General features: G+C 57.3%; 1 protein-coding gene across 2 annotated transcripts; it reads right to left on the reverse strand.

Annotated features, from left to right (window-relative positions):
* Positions 1-870: 870 nt before the first annotated feature.
* WNT11 (Wnt family member 11) lies at positions 871-16,785 on the reverse strand (the record flags this gene model as incomplete). 2 transcript variants are annotated; one of them, XM_081098835.1, is made up of 5 exons in its annotated part: positions 871-1,565; positions 4,746-5,038; positions 8,028-8,305; positions 10,052-10,287; positions 16,703-16,785. In XM_081098835.1, the coding sequence occupies 5 exons, from the start codon at positions 16,783-16,785 to the stop codon at positions 1,391-1,393; spliced, it is 1,065 nt and encodes a 354-aa protein (XP_080954961.1). In that variant the 3' UTR covers positions 871-1,390. The 2 variants fall into 2 exon arrangements, with proteins under 2 accessions (XP_080954961.1, XP_080954962.1); XM_081098836.1 differs by lacking the exon at positions 16,703-16,785 and having other exon boundaries at positions 8,192-8,305.
* Positions 16,786-16,877: the final 92 nt, after the last annotated feature.

Below are 16,877 nucleotides of genomic sequence, written 5' to 3' on the forward strand. Positions count from 1 at the left end.
TCAGGCCTTGGGGTGCTTGCCTCTCTGTCCCGCCCCTGAGCGCTGATGCCCCCGTGTGCATCTCGCCCCAGCCTCTCCCCAGAACATCTGCCCATCGTTCAGCATTTCCATGTGGGGCCGAATGGACACCGCCATGGCCGCCTGTCCCAGTCTGAGCCTCCACCCCGTCTCAGCATTCCTCCCAGCGCTCGGCCAAACCCCGGCAGTCCTTCCGGGACCTCCTCGTCCTCACACCCCACAGCCATAAAGAGACCAAGTCCTGAGGGAACACGGCAGGGATCCCACTGCCTCTCTCTCCACGGGGGGCCTTTCCCCGCCACAACCTCAGCCTCTACTACCCCGTTCTACAAATGAGGAAACTGAGGCCCAAGGAGGGGAACGGCTTCCCCTCGGTCACACAGAGAAACCACAGGGTTAGCTGGAACCCGAGTCGGCGCCCCGGCTCCCCCCGAGCTGGGTTTTCCCTTGAAGCGCGCTTAGCAGGTCTGACGACAAGGCCAGGCTGTGTGCGTCTGCGTGTGTGTCCCTGAGGAACAAAGGACCTGCCAGCTGGGTTTATGTTTCAAGACGTCTGTCCTCGCCCTTGACCAGGAGATCTTCTAGGGAGACTAGGGCCAGAGCCTCAGAGCCGACGCAGATGGGGGGGTGGACATCAATCAGAAGCCGCCTTGCCTGGAAACCGGAGAGCCGGGGCCAGCGCCAGGATTTTCTGAGCTCTCTTGAGGAGGCCAGAGACTGCAGGGGAGGGCTGGGGTTCTCTCAGCATTTATTTCATACAGCTGTTTAAAAAGCTTGTTTAAAATATAGATCATTATATATATATATTTATATATATAAAATATATAAAGAGGAATTGAGGCAAGCCACCCCAAAGGAAAAGCTATGTTTTATAAATATTTCTGTAGCTCCCACATCCCAGAGGAAGAAAACAAACAAAACAGAAAAACATTTACAACCCAAGCTAGTGGTTCCATGTGGTGGGCCCAGCAGGCTCGACCCTGGGGGGCTGGGGTCTCGGGGGCTGGGCCCACAGAACACGCTGTGAGGGCAGGCGGCACCCCCTTCCTTCCCTCCTGGGCGGCTGGTGATCTGGCTGCAAAAGGTCAAGTCCATACCAGTCTTGCCAATCCCATGCCCCTGGCTCCTTAGACCAGCCTGGAAGGCAGCAAGTGGGCACTCCAGGGCCGCGGGCTGCCAGGTTATTTTTAATCTTGTCAGTTCCCTTTGATGTCCCGGCCCTCCTTCTGTTCCTGGTGGCTTCCAAGTGGAAGCACAAACCGCCTCCAATGCCTGGCATTTGGAAGTCACAGGCACAGATCCACGCGGTGCCTCCAGGCCCCTCGGCGGGCCTCTGGGGGTCCCCAGGAGCTCCCACAGGGCAGCGCAGGCCTCACTTGCAGACATAGCGCTCCACCGTGCGCTCACACCTGCGGCAGGTGACGTAGCAGCACCAGTGGTACTTGCAGTGGCACCGCTCGACCACGCGGTCTGTGTAGGGGTTGTAGCCGCGTCCACAGCACATGAGGTCGCAGCTGTCACTGCCGTGGGATGTCTTGTTGCATTGCCTGGAGGGGAGGAGAGCACTTCTGTCACCTCAGCCCCAGCCCAGCCAGGCAGCCCGCAGCCTCCCCCACCGCGGCCACAGGCTCGGTCCCGTAGGTGTCTTGATCTTTGGGAATGAATATTCAATAACCCTCTTCCCCAAGGGTACTTCTCACTTTTCCCTGTATTTCTAATTTATCAAAATGATGGGGGTGTTCTATTTCATGGAGGTGTCTTTTTTCCTGTTTCTTCCACTTGTGAATACTCAAAGGAGCCTCAAATCACTCGAATAATCTTATCTTCATACTTAATCTTGAGTTATAATGTAACGAATGTAAAGATGGCTTTTACTTTTAGATTCCCAGGAAAAATTCTGAAACAGACGAAATGGCACTGGATGTGCACAGTGAGCGGCTGGCACACTGTTCACGGAGAAAGAAGGTCTGCCACCCGTTGGCCCCCTTCTGTGCCAGGCGCCTTTCTCTGGGATTTTATCTAGCTGGAGGCATACAGGGTCCTTGGGTTGGGGGAATTACGATGCCATTTTACAGATGGAAGCAGGCTCAGTGAAGGAAGGGCAGAGGCAGGAAGGGAACAGCAGGAAGAACAGGTGCCCCAGAGCCAGATACCCTGGGATCAACCCCAGCTCCACCCATACTGGCTGTGTGACTTCAGGCAAGTCACTGAACCTTTCTGGGCTTTGTTTAGTCACTCAACACCATTGGTCCCCGCAGCCTTAGGGTGGTAGGAAGGGGGCAGAGTTCATTTTATTCTGGGTCTCTGAAAACGTGGCCTCCTACCTCCGAGCCAGACAGAGCCAGACAGAGTGAGCGATGGTGCCTGGAGGGGGAATTCAGGAGGGAGGGGCCTGGGAAAAGGTCTGGTCCAGGGAAGACTCCTGGGACACCTGGCTCCCAGGGACACGTGGCACAGGCTGCGAGGGGCCAGGCTTCAGGGGTGCAGGGGCCTCTGGAAGAAATATGACCAGAAGGCTGGGGTTGGGCATACTGACTGCAGAAGAGGCCTCAGTTCGCCAGGTGGGACTTGCAGAGGGCGTCTTCCCAGCGAGGGGGCCAGCTTCTGGAGAGGTACCGCCTGCGCACATGCCTTTTACAGTTAAAAAGGCTCATTTACATCCACCCCCTGCACCCCAAATCCCCTAACCAAGTAAAGCCTACATTTTCCTCCTCCAGGAAGTCTTCCTTGATGCCCAAACTGGATTAGGGCCCCTTTGGGCTCCCCTCATTCCTGGGCTTCCCTTTGTCACAATGTGATGTCTCTCCACCTCCCCAGCCTCATGGAACAAGTGTGAGGAGTGTCTGTGTTGTAAGCTACTGAGATATTGGGGCTGTTTGTTACTGCAGAAAACACTGCCCAGTACAGATGTCTGCAAAGGCCCATCCCCAAAAGAATGCTGAGCGTTGAGCCTGGCAGGAAACCTGGGTTGGGGGTGGCATTCTGAGAAAGCAGGGAAGGCAGCTGGTGCCGTGCGATGGGCCTCCTTATTAGTAGTTCGGGGGCAAATCCTAGGGGTAGAGTACAGGAGGCTGGGAAAGAAGAGGCCTGGAAGCCTGGGGGGTGGGAAGAGGAGAGTGGAGACTACCGTTCATGAGCCTTCCATGGGACTGACACTACCTAGCACAGAGGAGCTGCTCCGTCAGTATGATAGAGAGCGCTCAGCAACCCTCCCAGGTCTGTGGTAGTGACCCCACTGCCCAGAAGACAAGACTGAGCCTCAGATAAGTGAAGGGCTTTGCTCAAGGTCCAACAGCCAGGAAGCTGCAGAGTCAGGGTGCAAACTATCCTTTCCCAACACACACACACACAATCTCCCCCCCTCCGCAACCCCCATGGATGCAGGGAGACCCTGTCTTTGCTCTGGGGTCTTTGATGGGCTTCCCCCAGCCCCTCTTGGTTCTAGAATCCTCCTTTCCCCACCCCATTAGCAGACCCACCCGGACTGACTGCCTCACTCCTTCCTGTCTCCCTGGCCTGACCCAGTTCCATCTTCCCTCTGCCCGACCCCCTCAATCTGGCCTCCAGATGGGAGCCTGGGCCTCCTCACAGAGCCTGCTGCCCTGGCCTGTGAAGACAGAGCCCCCCAAGCCAGCCCCCCTCTCCTGGAGACAGGAACGTGGGCTGCGGAGGAAGCAAATGCTGGCTGGGCACCAACTATGTGCCAAACACATTCTCAGACACCCTCACTCTGGTTCAATATTCTTTTAACCCTGCAGAACACTCATTTTGTGGAATGCTATTAGGGGCTCCTTAATAAAAGAGTTCCACAGCCAAACACCTCTGGGAAGCACAGCTTAGACAGGTCCTTTACTGTGGGATTCCTCGGAGCCTTTAATGTGTTCCCGTGCCTTGTGAATCGCCAGAAAGTTTCCCAAATGAAGAGGAGTGTGGAACTGTCTCTATTACAGCTTCTCAGGGCTGGCTTCCTCCAGAGCTATCCAGGGAAATGCTGCTCCCCACCAGCTCTGCCAGGCACACAGTAGGTCTGCAGTCCTCGTCGGCTCCCTCCCTCTCTCCTGTCCTGAGCCGGCTTTAGCAGCCAGGATGGGGCCAGCTGTAGGGACCTCAGCCCCAGCTCTGACACTGGGGTCCAGGGGGAGAGAGCTGGGGCCCAGGGGGTGGGTGCATGCATGTGGGGGGACACAGGACCACTCTCTCCCCACTGGATGCAGGCAGACCTCGCTCTCCTGCTGCCCCTCTGGAGCATGGCCGCCCAGTTCTGCCTCCACTCTGTGCAGACTTCCCACGTCGCTGTGGGCTGGCCACTGCTCCCACCTGCCCTTGTGCCGCAGGCCCGCATTTGTCCAGTGAGCCAGTTGTATGACATTTAACTTTCACTTATTCATCTGGCAAACATTGACTGAGCCTAGCACCTGTCAGTGTCTCTTCCCATCTGTCTCCCCAGCCAGAAGGAAGGTGGGGCGGGGGCCTCTCACTAACCTCCATCCCTGAGGGGCCCCTGCCTTGGCGAGGAGCACAACAGCCATTCCCAGAAGCTCTGCCAGGTGGCACCTCCACTCAGCATTCCTGGGCCACCTCCCCCGACTGGGCAGAGACTCCATCCCCTCAATGCCAGCTGGCCGGACTGTGTGCCTGGCCCTGAGCTGGGATGGGGCATGTGTAACGTCGCTGTAGTGTGTCTGACCCTTTCCTGCCGGGGTAGCGGGGTAGCGGTGGGCCCTTACCTGTCTTGCGTCCCGTGGGAGCCCACCTTCTCGTTCTTCATGCAGAAGTCAGGTGAGCTCTGCAGATAGACGAGCTCCGAGTCCTTCACAGGCCGAATGTCCAAGTCCTTGGGCACCAAGTGCTTGCGGGTGCCCATGGGTCGGTGCACTACCTTGGTGGCCGACAGGTAGCGGGTCTTCAGGTCAGCGGCCACGTCCCGAAGCTCCTGCAGCCCCTTCCAGCAGGTGCGGATGGAGCAGGAGCCAGACACCCCATGGCATTTACACTTCATTTCCAGAGACGCACGCAGAGCCTGCGGACAGGGAGGGCGTTGGGCTGGGTGGTCAGGGCCCCTCCCTGGCCTGCCCTGGGACCCTGCGCCCCACTCCCCCAACCCCCCGCCCCATGCTGGGTGCTCTCAGGGAGTCATCGCCTGCCTGCTCTGGACCCCAAGTGATAGGGCTTTTTTATCTAAAGCTGGGGGTGTTGTAGGTCCTCAGTTCCCCCTCTAAACTGGGGGGCAGCTGGGAGGGGCAGGAGGACGGTGGCATTTCAGGATAGTGGATGCCAGTTATACAACCTACTGCGCCAAATGCTCTATCTAACACATGCTAGGGCTTAATCAGCACCACAGCCCTGCTCAGAGGTCTCATTATTCCCCCCACAGTAAAAAGAGGAAATGAAGGCCAGACAGGCTAAGCCTCAGGCACAAGGCTGCACAGCCAGGAAACCTTGAAGCTGGGATTTGAACCCAGGTCTGAGGGCGATTCCAAAAGCCATGGCTTTTAACTGTCCACGCTTTTTCTCTCACACAAAACTGGTTTTACTAAGAGCTGGGGGGAAAAATGGGGAAAGAAAAAGAAGGGAAGGAGGGAGGGAAAGAAGGAGGGAGGGAGGGAGGGAGGGAGGGAGGGAGGGAGGGAGGGGAGCAGGAGGTGAGTGCATGGGGGTTCCCTGGCCTGGCTGATCTTTCCCTTCCACTGCTGGTGCTCCTGCCAGGTGACCCTCAGGAAGCCTCGTCACCACTGGCGTCTCTGTCTTCCTATGTACAGAGTCAACATGGAACCGTCACCTTGCTTAGTCATGAGAATGCAATGAAATGACATACATGAACGGGTGCTGTGAACTATACAATTTAAAGCAACATTGGTTTTGAAAAATCCATCTAAGTAATAATCTGGTGGAGGGCGGAGGCTTGGGCTTTGGGGCTTGGGGAGGCCCTGGACCGGCTTTGAAAGTGGCTCTGCTCCACCATCTTCCCTGGGCCTCAGTCCCCCAGGTGAACCTGAGGGGCATGAATCAGACCCTTTCCATTCTGCCCTTTAACTCCCGCTGCTGTGCACACAGGACTCGGATCCGGGTGCCAGGCCGGCCCTCCTGCCTGCCCTGTGCAGACAGCTACAAGGCTGAGAGGTCCCCTACGCCCACCCGCTGCATCACCAAGATGGGGAAACCGAGGCTCGGAGTGGGCAGGGACTTGCCCAGAATCACTCGGTGAGCGAGTGAGGGCACCGGCCAAGGCCCCAGGGCTCCTTCCGCCTCGCCGTGCCTGGAAGTGGGGACGGAGGGGGTCCGCTGGGTACACAATCTGGACTTGGCTCAGGGAAGCCTGTGGAGAGCGAGCTCATGGATGAAGTGAATGAGCCCCTGCAGGACACGCTCAGCCTCCAGAGGCGGGAGGTACTTTCGAAAGTACAGTGGGGCCTTGACTTACGAGTTTCATTCGTTCGGAAACCGAGCTCCTTAAGGAGCTCGTTAAGGAGCTCGTTAACTCAAATTACTCTGTCAACTCAATGCAAAAAATTGGCCAACAGCTGGTATCCCAAAAAACTCGTTAGTCGGGACACTCGTAAGTCAAGGCCCCACCGTACCTCAGGGCAAGGTAAGCTATGTCCCCAGCTCAGCTGTGTGCTGGCCCTGAACACGCTGCACCTGAGATGCCATTGGCCCTCACAGGCCCTGGGCTTAAGGCCGGGACCACTCCTGTTTGCCGATGGCCCCAGAGGGGACAGCTCTTAGCATCGTGCCAGGGTGAAGTCCGACATGCCCCTGGCTGAGGACCCTGTTTGGACTGCATGAAGGGGGCGATGGCTGTGCCCTTGGCTGCATGGGCTTTGGGCCTGGCCATGGGTGAGAATGGGGCTGGGTTTTTAGACTGGGGGCTGGGTGAGGGGCTCCCGCTGAATTTCCAAGGATGGAGGGCAGGCCCCCCCAGGTTGGGAGGCTAGAGTCCTGGGTCCCTGGCCAGGCTCTGCTACAAACTCACAGTGTGACTTGCCTTCAGTTTCCCCAAATGTCCAAAGGTGGCGTGAACACCCTAGAATGCTCACACGAGGAAGACCAGTGAGACAGGGAGGTGAGGACAGGGAGCCTCGGGTCTTGGAGTCCCACAGACCTGGGCTCCGTTGCGCCCTGTGCCCTGGGTTGAGCCCCCTCAGCTCTTTGTGCCTCACTTGGTGCCTCTGAAAATGGGCCTCACAGAGCTGCAGGGAGGAGGTCATGAGATGCCATCTGCAGCCGCACCCTGCCCCTCCGGGCCTGTTCTCCGGCTGCAGGAAGAGACAGCAGTACCTCCTCACAGGTGGACTGTGGACCGCAGGGGAGAACACTCACCAGGCACCCAACACGGTGTCTGGCACACAGGTTGGCATAAAGGTGTGTTTTTTTAATTTTTAACAAATAAAAAGGCCCATTCATTCACTCCCCCAATCGTTTGTGGAATGAGGTGAGGAATTAAGGAAAAACTGATAACAGAGTTGGGGAACACTGTTTTGGAGGTTAGGGTGGGTTTTGGAACCAGGAGGGAGTTCCCATTAGATCCCAAGAGGCAATTCCTTAAGCTAAAGCTCATTGCCCCACAGCCCTCTCCAGGCCTCCTTCCACACCCAGTGTGGGCCCAGAGCCCCAGAGGCAGAGCCTGAGAAGACGGCCCATAGGGACTCAGGAGCACCAAACCCCCCATTGTATAGATGGGAACAACTGAGGCCAGACAGGAAGTGACTTGCATACAGAGTTGATTGCCAGAGCCAAGGTGTGAACTCAGAGCTCCTGACTCCTAGCTCAGTGCCTCTTCTTCTCCGCCAACATTCTCCAACCCAAATCCCAGTGGACCCCCTGGAGAAGGAGCCAGGCAAGCCCCGCACAGCTGGAGAGGGAAGAGCTGGGGGAGGACGGGAGCCCATCAGTGTGGGTGTATCAGGACCCATCCCCCCCGCCACCCTTCCATCGGGGCACACTGGGTGGCCTTTTCTGGCCGACTGGCACAAGCACAACCATCTGGGGTGGGTGGGGTGGGTGGTTACCTGTCTCCCCACTTCACTGTTGTGTAGACGCATCAGTTTATTGGCTTGGGATCCTGTTTTTTTCACCTTCATAGGAGCATCGGAAAACTTGGCCCCCATGAGGAGCCCGTAGCTGAGGTTGTCCGCACATCCTCCCCAGCGGTTCCCGGGCCCGGGTGGCTCACCTGGGACAGGGCCGCAGGAGCAGCCAGGCAGGTCGCCGGAGGTGCAGGCCCGGGCGATGGCGTGGCTGATGGTGGCTGCTGACAGCGCATACACGAAGGCGGACTCCCGGGTCCCTGTGGGAAGGTGCATGTCAGCCATGTGGGGTAACCGAGGGATAGCACCCAGCCTAGGCCTGAAGGCCTCTTCCTGGGCCCTCATCTGCTCTTGTGAGGTCAGGTGCGGTGAGGGGCTGCAAGCAGGGTGGAGCAGATGGAGGACAGAGCTTGGGCCACTAATCTGTCACCCCTACATCCTCCCACACACACACTAGCTGACATGCACACTCATACTCACACACACACTCACACACACACACTCACACACACACACATACACTCACACACACATACACTCACACAGGACAGCGGAGCCCCGCCCCCCACGCACATAAGCACACCCTCACTTCCACACACTCATGCACCTGTACCTGCCCCTGCCTGCCCTCCACGCAGCGTTAGGGCTGCTTTAGGGAGATGAAAGCCCTGCCCCTGAGCTCTGCAAAGAGCTCATGATCTGATGGGCAACATGAGCATTCAAAGAGCCCACTGTGGGTTGAAATGTTTCCCCCAAAAGATCTGCTCAAGTACTAACCCTTTGTACCTGTGAACTTGACCTTATTTAGCAATAGGATCTCTGCAGGTGTAACTGAGCTAAGACGAGGTCATACTAGATCAAGGTGGACCCTAATGCCATGACTGGTGTCCTTAGAGGAAGAGGGAGTTTTGGAATCAGAGACACATAGAGGGAAAAGGCCATGTGACAGGCGGAGATTAGAGAGATGCAGCTATAAGCCAAGGGAGCATGAGGGCGCCCAGCTACCACCTGAAGCTAAGAAGCAGGAAGCCCCTTCCCCGGCTCCTTCAGAGAGAGCACAGCCCTGCCTATGCCTTGATCTCAGACTCCCAGCCTCCAGAGCCGTGAGACAGCACATGTCTGCTGTTTGAGCAACCCCTTGCCCTCGTCTGTGGTACTTCGTGACTGCAGCCCTAGCAAATGGAGGCCAGTGTGCTTCCGCGGCAGGGTGGCTTGGCCTTGGGCCCAAGCCCTGGCTCCATCTCTTTACTAGAAAACATCTCCTCTTCTCAAGCCTCCGTTTCCTTCGCTCTGGAATGAGGCTGAGAATACCTACCTCAGACTGGCTCTAGAGTTCAACTACTTTGGGAAGAAAGGAAGCCTTGTCAAGTGCCGCACAAACATTGGCTGTTACCGCGCAGAGCAGACTAGATCCATTAGGGCATTTCTGCCCATAGAAAGTCTCTCTGTTGTACACACACTCCCCAGATCCACCCGAGAAGCCACCTCCTCCAGGAAGTCCTCTCCACAGATGTTCTTTAGCCCACACAGCACTTTGTGCATCTCGCAGCAACTTCCGTCGGCCTGGGCTAGTGTTACCTGTGAACAGCAGTCTGCCCCGAGGGTGGGCTCCATCACATTCTCGTCCCGTACTCCCCTTACCCTCCAAGAGCCTTCCTGGCATCATCCTTCCCTTCATCTGTGCGCTGGGGTACAATGAGCATTTGTGCTGCCATTCAGGCTCCTCTGCGCTGGTCTATTCACTCACTGTGTTTATTCATTCATCAGTTCATGCCTCAGTACCCACATCTATGATTAATTCATCCACCCATCCATCCATCCACACCTCTAACCTTCTGTGCATCCGTCTATCATCCATCTGCTCACTCATCCACCCATCACATAGCCATCCATCCATCCGCCCATGAATTCACCCACCTATCTAAACACATATACTTCTGCCTGAATTCACCCATCCCAACCTGCATGCATTCCGCAGGCCCTGGCAGCCCCTGCCGGCTCCCTACCTCTCTCCAGGTCAAGCAGGTAGTTGGGGGCCAGCTCGATGGAAGAGCAGTTCCAGCGCATGTCCGCGAAGGCCCTGCGGCAGGCCTTCATGACCTCGCGGGCGGCCTGCACGACGGTGTGCATGAGCTCCAGGTTGCTGCGGCACAGCTGCACCTGCGCGGACACCAGGCCCTCCAGCTGCTTGCAGTGCTGCGTCTGGTTCAGAGCCAGGGCTGCGGGCGTCTTGGACAGCGCCCTGTGCACCACCAAGAGGTCACAACGGTGAAAGGAAAGACAGGGCGTGAGGGGCCACATAGCTTCCACCCGTTTGTCCTTCTGGCCCCACCCTCTCCTCCATGGGCTCTGGAGCCTTTGCCAGAAAGAGCCAGGAAACCAAGAGGCAAAGCCCAGTCCCCAGCAGAAGTATGGCCCCTCCTCCTTCCTCCCCCTGTGACCTTGGGCACATCATTGACCCTTTTCTGGGCTTCAGGCTCTCATTTATAACATAGGATCACGACCTCCATCCTACCTAAGCTTTATTATAAGTCCACTAGCAATAAACCATTTTACAGTTTGAAAGGTACTCACATCCATTGCCTTTATTTAGTTCTCTCACAGCTATGAATTAACTCCTCCTTACTTAACATTCATTCCGCATGGAGCACTCACAGTGTGCCAGACACCGTGCGAAGTGCTAATTTTTATGATCATCATCATAACACACAGTAGGAATTAAGCATTTACTAAGTGCAGAACATGAGCTAAGAGCTTTCCATCATTGCTTCATCTAATCATTAAACTCATTGACTAGGCTGTAAAGTCCCACACACATGCAAGGGGTTGCTTGCTATTCGAGGAGCAAAGAGCCACTCATGTTGTGATAAAATGGACTTAGCCGTTAACTTGCTGTGTGAGCTGAGAAAAATCCCTGTCTCTCTGGGCCTCGGTGTCTGCACCGACACATATATTTCCCAGAATGGGTCCCAGTTCAGAGAGACGCTGAAAAAAGGGACCCGTGTTCAGGCATAGCTAGGAAACCCGACATACTCTGTCCCTGTGAAAGGCTGCAGCGAAGCAGCAGGCTTGGTTCTGTTTCACTCCTGGCCTACTGAGCACTACACCCTGCAAGGAGTGCTGAACTCATCCGTGCTTTGGGAAACACTGGCCTAGGGGGTCTCTACGAACCCTGCCGATGAGATAGGACCTAAGAGCTTCCCAGATCCTGTCCCTGGGCACTGGGATTCTAAGACCCCAGGACCAAGGGTCCATCCTGGATCTGCCTTGCTCCCGGGCCTTCTCTGAGGAGCAGACTCCCCCGGGCAGCACCTCCTCTAAGCGCAGGCTGGAGGGACCCCACAGCCTTGAAGGGATTCACGTAGACTAGCCCCTGCCCTCAGTAACTCAGCACAGAATCCCCACCTCCAAACCATGAGCAAGGAGGTGTGTGGTGCACCTGGATGCCAGCGCCAGCACGCAGACCAGACCTCAGGCACGGTTTCTGGGTCTCCCCTGAACTGTCTGCTCCTACCTGGCCTTCTGAGCCGCTGAGGTTCGCCAAAGCTGGGGAACCTGTGGTCTACGTCCCTGCAGCCTGTACTGGGTGAGGTGTGGCCACACAGAGGCAGAGACCATCCCTCAGCATGACCCCCTCCACCTCCGCCTCGCAGACACTGTCCACACAGGGCCCCAGTCGCAGAGCTCTGCCGATATCCCTCATCTCGTTCTCACAACACCCAGAGGGGTGGGCGGGGACGAGATTATTGCCGCTCCCCGCTTTGTACAGAGGAGGACACTGCAGACACCCAGTGCCTGTGTGCTCGGCCTCCCCCTGACACCATCCTCCTGCAGGCCTGGCCTCCCCTTCCGGAGTCCCCTTTCTGCTGGGCTGGGAGCCATCCACGCTCAGCTGTCCTGAGCTGCTCTGCACTTCCCCTCGCCCAGCCTTCTCTTTTCCCCTCGGAGTCAGCTTTCTGTTTCCTAGTGGGTAGGATCACATGGGATAGACCAGAAAACCCGGTACAGTACCAACCATGCAGTGGGCGCTCAAGCCACCAGGCTGCCTCCCTCCAGGTCTTCTCCCTGCACTCCTGCTCAGGCCAACAAGTGGGGTAACATGAGCCCAGCCTTTCCCGGGGAGCTCAGTTCCGGCAATCCCTGAATGGTGAGCGCTGTGGCTCCCTAGGGCATGTGCTCTGTATTTCCGGGGAACCCTGGTGCCTGGGGACCCTGGGCCGCTCACCAAGCATCCTCCTCCCCAGCTGATGCTGAGAGAAGGTGCTATGAGGGACACCGCAGTGAGAATGCCCCCATGCAAGGCGCAGACTGCCCAGGCGGGTGGTGGACACCTAAGAAGTGGTCCAGAGGCCCCGGGTAGGCACAGGATGGAGGCTTGGAGCTGCTGGGGAGAGTGGCTGGGACAGAGAGGTCCGGGAGGTGTGGAGGGGAGGACCGCCCACGGGAGTGTGCAGGCTGGGAGATCAGGAGGTGGGAGGCAGTGGATTCCACTCCCAAGGAGGGAGACTCGGTCATCTGGTAATTAGCGGTAATGACCGTATCTAACTAAGTCCCCCTTGGGGAGGTAATCAAGGATTAGGGCGGGAGGCGGGGGAGTTACCCGTCTGGACATCTCTACCCGCTTGCCTCACTGCAGCAGACCCCTAATTGAAAACATTTTGCTTCGTCTGGGGGTGGGGGCATGGGGGAGAGGGTGGGAGAGAGGACAGGAGGGAACAGAGAGTTCACAGCAAGGCCTGTGCCAAGGGTGCTGCTGGGGGGGGGGGGGGGAAGGGGGGGAGGAGCCTGGTCTTTTCTTTCGGGAGTTGGGGTTCTCCTGGGAATGTCTGGGGGGCAGAGACCTGGGTTTCCGTTTCGGCTCAGCTGCTCACCCAACATGTCCCTGTCTCATTGTGTAAGTGGGGACAATGAGGCCCCGAGGAGGGCAGGGCCTGCCCAGACCTGTACACAGCCCACAGAGGCAGAGCCAGAGCCAAGCTAGAACCCAGGCCTCCCAGACCCCAGGGTAGGCGTTCTCACTCCCACTTGGGAGATGAATCTGAGGCCCAGGGAGGCCTGGCTTGTGCTGGTGAGCTGGCAGAGCTCAGGCGGGGATCCAGGTCCCCCATTGCTGCAGCAGCTCCGTGCCTTCTGGAGACCCCGGGGGCCCCTTCCTGAGAGGCTCGGCCCCTGAGTGAGTGGCAGGCTTGAGGCTGCCCACGGAGGGGGGTGGCCGTTATGGGCCCTCCCAGCCAACCTGACAGCCCCAGGGGTTCACAGGAGGCTGGAGCCACCTCCCCTGACCCCCACCCGGGACAGCCAGAGAAGGGGGCGGACAGCCCACCTGGGTCCCCCCACACTTGCCGGTCTGAGACTCTCCTAGCACCTGACTTAGGTGGGAGGTGAGGTAGTAGAGGGGCACCTCAAGTTTTCTCTGGTCAGCTGCTTCCACAAGCTTCCAGGCTCTGTCCCCCTCCCCCTTACCCTTCATCCCACCAGGAAACTCAGGCTGAGTCCCAGGTGCCCAACAGGTGGGCATTCCAGGTCACTCCGCCACATCTGGTTTCAGTTCCTGTGTCAAATGGCCCTTTCATCTTTAGCTCACTTTCCAAACCCCAGGGTAGCAGCCCCCTCCCCCACCGCCCGCCCCCCAGGGCACCCCCAGGACAGCTGAGTCTTCCTGGATGAGTCCTCAGCCTCCACCTGCCCTGTACACTTCCCTGTTCCCAGCTGTCCGGTGACTGCCTGAGACCAACAGGCCACAGGGCAGACAGCCTAACTCCAAATCCCGCCTCTGCTGCTGACCAGCTGGGACAGCCTGTGAGCTAGACACTCCCTGTGCCGCCATGTCCTCTTCTGTCTAATGGGGGTGATAGCAGAGCCCCCCTCATACGCTGGTTGGGAGATGTAAATGAAACAATATACACACAGCACTGAGCACTGTGTCTGGTTTGTAGCGAGGTCATATGCAGTTGGCCTTTGAACAACTTGGGGGTTAGGGGTACCAACCTCCCCCGTCCGCCCCATGTGCCGTCAGAAATCCGCATATAAGTTTCGACTCCCCCAAAACTTAAGTTGTCCCTCAGTATCCACGGGGGATTGATTCCAGGACCCCTGTGGATACCAAAATCCATAGATGCTCAAGTCCCATTTTTAAAATGGTGTAAATCAATGCATCCAGTTGGCCCTCCACATGCGTGGATTCTCAACTGCGGATGGAAAACAGTAGTCATTCACTGGGAAAAAATAAAAATCCACGTGTAAGTGGAACTGCACAGTTCAAACCCGTGTTGTTCAAGAGTCAGCAGCACACACACACTTGTTGTTATTCTTAAACTCCACTCCTTCTCCTGCTTCCCCCTCTATCTTCAGCTCCAGCAAGAGTCTGACCGCTGTTAAGAGGTTTGGCTTCATGGAGCACATCTGCTTGGGTTCCGATCCCAAAGCCACGATTAATTAGCTGTGTGACCTCGGGTCAGTTACTTAACCTTTCTGTACCTTCGCTCCCTCGTTTGGAAAACGGTAGTGATAAGACTATCACCTACCTCCTGACTAAAGCTCTTGGAACACTGTCTGGGACTTACTAGTAGGCTCCTTTAATTCCTCGTTTCCCTGTTTCCCCACGTACACACGGTCCTGCCTCTACGCTTCTGTCCTGCTGTTCCCCCTGGCCAGGGTGCCTGCTTTGCATTCCATCCTTGACCATAAAATCCTATCTATCCTTCAAAGCCCAGCCCACAAGTCACCTGCCCGAGGTGGGCCTAACTGGAGCACAGCCCAAAGTCAACGTGGTTTGTTTTCTTACATGTCCACCTCCTCCAAGAGGCTAGGACAGTGATGGCGAACCTATGACACGCATGTCAGAGGTGACACGCGAACTCATTTTTTGGGTTGATTTTTCTTTGCTAAATGGCATTTAAATATATAAAATAAATATCAAAAATATAAATCCTTGTTTTACTATGGTTGCAAATATCAAAAAATTTCTATATGTGACACGGCACCAGAGCTAAGTTAGGGTTTTTCAAAATGCTGACACGCTGAGCTCAAAAGGTTCGCCATCACTGGGCTAGGAGGTCCTTAGGGCAGACACTGAGCTGTAGCCATTTTTGTGGCAGCCTGAGCTATGTAGTGGGGACAGCATGGATGTTAGGCTTAGCTAGCTGTCTGTTCCAGGCCCTTCCCACCCTCATGCCAGCGTGGGGGCTATGCAAGCCACACACTTCTCAGAGCCCACGGTAGCACGGGAAGGATAGCAGTGTCCCCCACAACGCGATAGGAGCAAACTTAGTTCAGCCTGCCGCTGCTTGGCTCATTAGCAAACCCTTTCCCTCTCTGTACCTCAGTTTACGTCTCTGTAAAATGGTGGTGGTGGTGGGTGAGGAGGCGTGGACTCCCTGATCAGAGACAGACACCCGCTGGGACAGTGCCAGGCACTGGCAGTAGAAGGAGGGTTGCTGATTTCTCACAAAACTAATCAGGAGCAGCCGGGAGGCCACTGCGTCCAGGCTTCTTACAAACAAGAAACGCAGGAAGAGGGGGTTCCCCTCTTGAATCACCAATTAATTGGCAGCTCAACCCCAAGAGGAGCAGGGCTGGTGACCTCAAGACTATTTGCTGGTGGCCTGGCCACTATCGCCTAGCCTCCAGCTAATCCAAGAACCTTCCACACAGCCTCCCCCCTCCACAGCCCCCACAATCTGTCCCCTGCCTGTCTTAGCCGCATGGCTCCCCGCCCCCGCGCCCCCCCAAACTCCAGACTGTGTCCTGTCCTGGACTCTCCCACCACTCAGGGGACCTCTCCACTCAAAATGCAGCCTTCCCACTGTCCCCACCTGCACCCCCAGAGCCTCTCGGGCCAGCCTAGCACACCTGAAAAATCTCTCCAGGGCCTCAAATGTGTGTCCCCCACCAGGTGGTCCCCCGCCTGGGCCCCCACAGCACCCCCTGCTCTCCCCAAGGCACTTGGAGTTATTTACGGCCTGGGCTTATCTTTTCCAGTCCAAAGCGCAGCTCCTCCAGGACGGGGCTGGGCTGCACTCCTCTCTCCACCCTGCAGGGCCCACAGCCTGCACAGAGCAGGCACTCCCTTCTGCTGGCTGGAAGGGCACCTCTCCCCCACCTACCTCCCCCCACTTAATCACTTCTACCTAAAGGGATGCCCTTCATGTGCACAGCATCTGACAGTTTACGAGGTTCCTTCAAGAGCCGCTTCTCATCTGATCTAAGTGAGGTACAGATGCTTCCTCTCCCCCAGTCACTCAGGTGGAGGGCCAGGGCTGTCTGAGGACCCCCAATGGGGTCAGGAGGCTGACAAGGAAACCAACAGGGCGGGGCCCCACGTGCAGGGCACGGACCCTCTGGACTGTGTCCCCGGCCCACGCTGTCTTTTCCATCTGCCCCGGGGGAGGTCCTGCGCAAATCGCAGCTTCCCAGGACCGGGTCATTCCCTCACCCCCCCCCCCAGCCCCCCGCCCCGCGCCCTGTCTCTCTCCCGCTTCAGAGCCCTCCCGCAGTGAAGGGCAGTATTTGCAGAGAAGGGAAAGGAGGCTTAAGGAGAGTGACTTGCCCACGAGTCCCAAGCCAACCTCTCCCATTCATGGGGCCCCTTACGGCTCCCACTACCCCCAGCCGCCTGTCCCGGAGCCCGTCCGCGTGGACGCGGGGTCCCCACTTACAGCCACTTGATGCCATAGCACACGCCGGTCTGCAGCGCCAGGGCGAAGAGCAGCGCCTCGCAAACCTGCGGCCGCGCCCTCATCGTCGCGCGGCGGGCGCGCGGGGGTCGCACCGGGAGGAGCCGCGCCGAAGCTGCGCCGCTCACGGCCGCGCCGCCGCCGGTCCTCGCGCCGG

Source organism: Myotis nattereri (genome assembly GCF_964212035.1).
Source record: "Myotis nattereri genome assembly, chromosome: 9".
NCBI lineage: Eukaryota > Metazoa > Chordata > Mammalia > Chiroptera > Vespertilionidae > Myotis > Myotis nattereri.